The sequence below is a fragment of the Penaeus chinensis genome, chromosome 30, assembly GCF_019202785.1.
Source record: "Penaeus chinensis breed Huanghai No. 1 chromosome 30, ASM1920278v2, whole genome shotgun sequence".
Taxonomy (NCBI): Eukaryota; Metazoa; Arthropoda; class Malacostraca; order Decapoda; family Penaeidae; genus Penaeus; species Penaeus chinensis.
In genome coordinates, this window is record NC_061848.1 from 22,909,926 (window position 1) to 22,914,925 (window position 5,000).

Here is a 5,000-nt window from a genome sequence, read left to right on the forward strand (position 1 = left end):
CAGAGAACCACATAAATCGAACCTCCACCCCGTAGAACCACATAAGTCGAACCTCCACCCAAGAGAACCACAGACATTGAACCTCCACCCCAGAGAACCACATAAGTCGAACCTCCACCCCAGATAACCACATAAGTCAAACCTCCACCCCAGAGAACCACATAAATCGAACCTCCACCCCAGAGAACCACATAAGTCGAACCTCCACCCCGGAGAACCACATCAATCGAACCTCCACCCTAGAGAACCACATAAGTCGAACCTCCACCCCAGAGAACCACATAAATCGAACCTCCACCCCAGAGAACCACATAAGTCGAACCTCCACCCCGGAGAACCACATCAATCGAACCTCCACCCTAGAGAACCACATAAGTCGAACCTCCACCCCGGAGAACCACATAAATCGAACCTCCACCCCAGAGAACCACATAAGTCGAACCTCCACCCCAGAGAACCACATAAATCGAACCTCCACCCCAGAGAACCACATAAGTCGAACCTCCACCCCGGAGAACCACATCAATCGAACCTCCACCCTAGATAACCACATAAATCGAACATGCACCCCAGAGAACCACATAAGTCGAACCTCCACCCCGGAGAACCACATAAATCGAACATGCACCCCAGAGAACCACATAAGTCAAACCTCCACCCCAGAGAACCACATAAATCGAACCTCCACCCTAGAGAATCACATAAGTCGAACCTCCACCCCGGAGAACCACATAAATCGAACCTCCACCCTAGAGAACCACATAAGTCGAACCTCCACCCCGGAGAACCACATAAATCGAACCTCCACCCCAGAGAACCACATAAGTCGAACCTCCACCCCGGAGAACCACATAAATCGAACCTCCACCCCAGAGAACCACATAAGTCGAACCTCCACCCCAGAGAACCACATAAATCGAACCTCCACCCCAGAGAACCACATAAGTCGAACCTCCACCCCGGAGAACCACATCAATCGAACCTCCACCCTAGATAACCACATAAATCGAACATGCACCCCAGAGAACCACATAAGTCGAACCTCCACCCCGGAGAACCACATAAATCGAACATGCACCCCAGAGAACCACATAAGTCGAACCTCCACCCCAGAGAACCACATAAATCGAACCTCCATCCTAGAGAATCACATAAGTCGAACCTCCACCCCGGAGAACCACATAAATCGAACCTCCACCCTAGAGAACCACATAAGTCGAACCTCCACCCCGGAGAACCACATAAATCGAACCTCCACCCCAGAGAACCACATAAGTCGAACCTCCACCCCGGAAAACCACATAAATCGAACCTCCACCCTAGAGAACCACATAAATCGAACCTCCACCCCGGAGAACCACATAAATCGAACCTCCACCCCGGAGAACCACATAAATCGAACCTCCACCCCGGAGAACCACATAAGTCGAACCTCCACCCCAGAGAACCACATAAATCAAACCTCCACCCTAGAAAACCACATAAGTCGAACCTCCACCCCGGAGAACCACATAAATCGAACCTCCACCCTAGAGAACCACATAAGTCGAACCTCCACCCCGGAGAACCACATAAATCGAACCTCCACCCTAGAGAACCACATAAGTCGAACCTCCACCCCGGAGAACCACATAAATCGAACCTCCACCCGAGAACCACATAAACCGAACCTCCACCCAAGAGAACCACATAAACCGAACCTCCACCCAAGAGAACCACATAAATCGAACCTCCACCCCAGAGAACCACATAAATCGAACCTCCACCCTAGAGAACCACATAAACCGAACCTCCACCCCGGAGAACCACATAAACCGAACCTCCACCCAAGAGAACCACATAAATCGAACCTCCACCCAAGAGAACCACATAAATCGAACCTCCACCCCGGAGAACCACATAAACCGAACCTCCACCCCATAGAACCACATAAACCGAACCTCCACCCCGGAGAACCACACAAATCGAACCTCCACCCCAGAGAACCACAGCCATTGGACGCCCACAAGAGGACCAGTCACCGTGCAATTGACGGTGACATCATCGGCTTACGACACAAGGGTCAGGGATCCTTGTCTTGTCGCGCGACTTTACGGCTGAGTTGTTCCCTCGCTGTTATAGAATAAACATGTGTGTATGAATTTATGACTGTTTACATTCAGATGCCTATCCATGTCCATCTATTTATCTATTTTTCTACCTATTTATATAGATAGATGTGTACATACATACAAACAGACATCCACACACATACATACATACACACACACACACACACACATATATATATATATATATATATATATATATATATATATATATAGAGAGAGAGAGAGAGAGAGAGAGAGAGAGAGAGAGAGAGAGAGAGAGAGAGAGACTGTTATCCACCTATACATGTAATCAAAAGAAACTTAATTTTAAAAAACACTGAACCACGATGAAAGTACCTCAAGAAGAAACAAAAACAAAAAAAAACAGCAAGAGTTCAAAAGCCGAGTCACCTTTAGTACAGTATTCGGCCAAACTCGTTTACCCAAAAAAGAAAAAAGAAAAAAAAAAGAAAAAAAAAGAAAGATAAAAAGAAGAGAAACTCAAATGGGAAAAAAAGTTGTTTTTGTCTTATTATCATAGAAGGTAAACTTTTATACAACTGAAGAGGTACATGATTAATAATGCACGGAAAGGAAAAAGTCATTTCAATTTTCCTCTATTATCACTATTAATATCATTTTGTGGGATAATTAATATCGCTCTCGTAGAATAACAATAGTATTGATAATGATTATCATAATTATGGCATAAACATTGCAGTCATAAGATACTTTGTCATTATCAAAGCGGAAGCGCAGCGCTATTATTTCATCACCTGTGTGATCCTTCAACACTGAAACCTTATATATGTATTTGTGTGTGTGTGTGCGTGTGTATGTATACGTATGTATATATGTAAAAATATACATATATATACATATATATACATATATATATATATATATATATATATATATATAGAGAGAGAGAGAATAAGTGTGTGTGTATGTATATACATACATACATACATACATACATACATACATACATACATACATACATACATACATACATACATACATACATACATACATACATACATACACACACACACACACACACACACATATATATGTATTTATATGCATATATATATATATATATATATATATATATTTACACATACACTATATATATACACACATTCATACACATACACATACACACACACGCACACGCACACGCACGCACACACACACACACACACACACACACACACATATATATGTATTTATATGCATATATATATATATATATATATATATATATATATATATATATTTACACATACACTATATATATACACACATTCATACACATACACATACACATACACACACACGCACACGCACACGCACACGCACACACACACACACACACATATATATATATATATATATATATATATAATCAAATAAACATATATATCAAAATCGAATACTAATTGCATGCATCAAGAACAGAATTCCCAAAGTTTCAACCCGAATAAATGTATATAACCCACTCCCTACCCCACCCCCCACCCCTCCCTTCCAAACAATGAGATCCACAAAGGGGAAGAAATGCATAACACGAGCACGTAATGAGGGAGAAGAAAGGAGTTCCTCGCCGGCCCGTTCGCTTCGAGGTGCGAGTAAAACCTACTGAATCATATACGTAACAGGATGATATAATATCCTTTGTTCAGGCAATACGGCAGGTGTGTGTGCTTTGGGTTAATGGTGCCGTTGTTATTTTCTTATCTTGGTTTGCTTTCTTATCGTTATCAGAGTCCATCTACATTACTTTTATTCTTATTCTTCCTCTTCCTGATCTTCATAACACCTTACTAGGTTTGATAATTATATCTATAGGTTGTAGTTTTGATGAAAGAGCAGGCACAATAAAGAATTCGACAATTAAATTGTTTCATTCACTTTTCGCTTTTCGTTTCTTCGTCTTTCTCTTTTTATTCTTTTTTTTCTGCTTTATGTTTCCTCTTCTTGTTCCTCCTCCTCCTCCTCCTCCTTTTCCACTTCCACTTTTCCCTAACTCCTCCTCCTTCCCTTTCCCTTTCACTTCCTCTTCCGCTGCAAACTTCCTCTTCTTCTCCTCCTATCCCACATCCTCCTATCCCATCTCCTCCTCCTCCTTTCTTTATCCCCCTCCTCCTCCCCTCCTCCTCCTCCCCCCTCCTCCACCTATCCCACCTCCTCCCCCTCTCGCTCTTCCTCCAGCCCCGCCCCCTTATTGCATGCAACAAGCACCACGCACAAGACCCAGAAAACCAACACTTCCCCGAGCACATCCGCACAAGGAAGCAATAGAACGCCGGGAGAGCAAAGAAACGATATCATTTTCCTTTAGGGTAATCACAGAGGCGAGACCCCGCGACGTTTAGGTCGTTTACGCAAGGCAGTGTGCAATGCGACCCTTGGGTGCAACAGGGAGGGGGAGGGGGAGGGAGGGTGCAGGGGTGGGAGGGTGGAAGAGGGGGAGGGGTCCGGGCGGGAGGATTCTAGGATTGCCGTTCTTTCTGTTATCTTTGTCATTGTTCTTGTTGGTTGACTATCAATATTGCTATCGATATATCTATCTATATATCTATCTATCTATATATATACATATACATATATACACACAAATATATATGCAGATGCACACACACACACACACACACACACACACACACACACACACACACACACACACACACACACACACACACACACACATAACACACACACAAACACACACACAAACACACACACAAACACACACACACACACACACACACACACACACACACATATATATATATATATATATGTATATATGTGTATATATATACATATATATATGTATATTTATATGCTCATATATGTATATATATATCATATATACATATATATATATTATACATATAAATA

At 42.5% G+C, this 5,000-nt stretch overlaps 2 protein-coding genes across 2 annotated transcripts in view; one reads left to right on the forward strand and one right to left on the reverse strand.

Moving 5' to 3' along the window:
* LOC125041282 (putative uncharacterized protein DDB_G0291608) overlaps positions 1-2,126 on the forward strand; it is a 5,731-nt gene extending 3,605 nt beyond the window's left edge. The window contains exon 3 of the mRNA XM_047636119.1: positions 94-2,126. Within this exon, the coding sequence (XP_047492075.1) occupies positions 94-2,126 (2,033 nt within the window). The remainder of the gene's footprint in view (positions 1-93) is intronic.
* LOC125041541 (mucin-2-like) overlaps positions 1-5,000 on the reverse strand; it is a 230,541-nt gene that overhangs the window by 67,566 nt on the left and 157,975 nt on the right. The gene's annotated exons all lie outside the window — the stretch shown is intronic.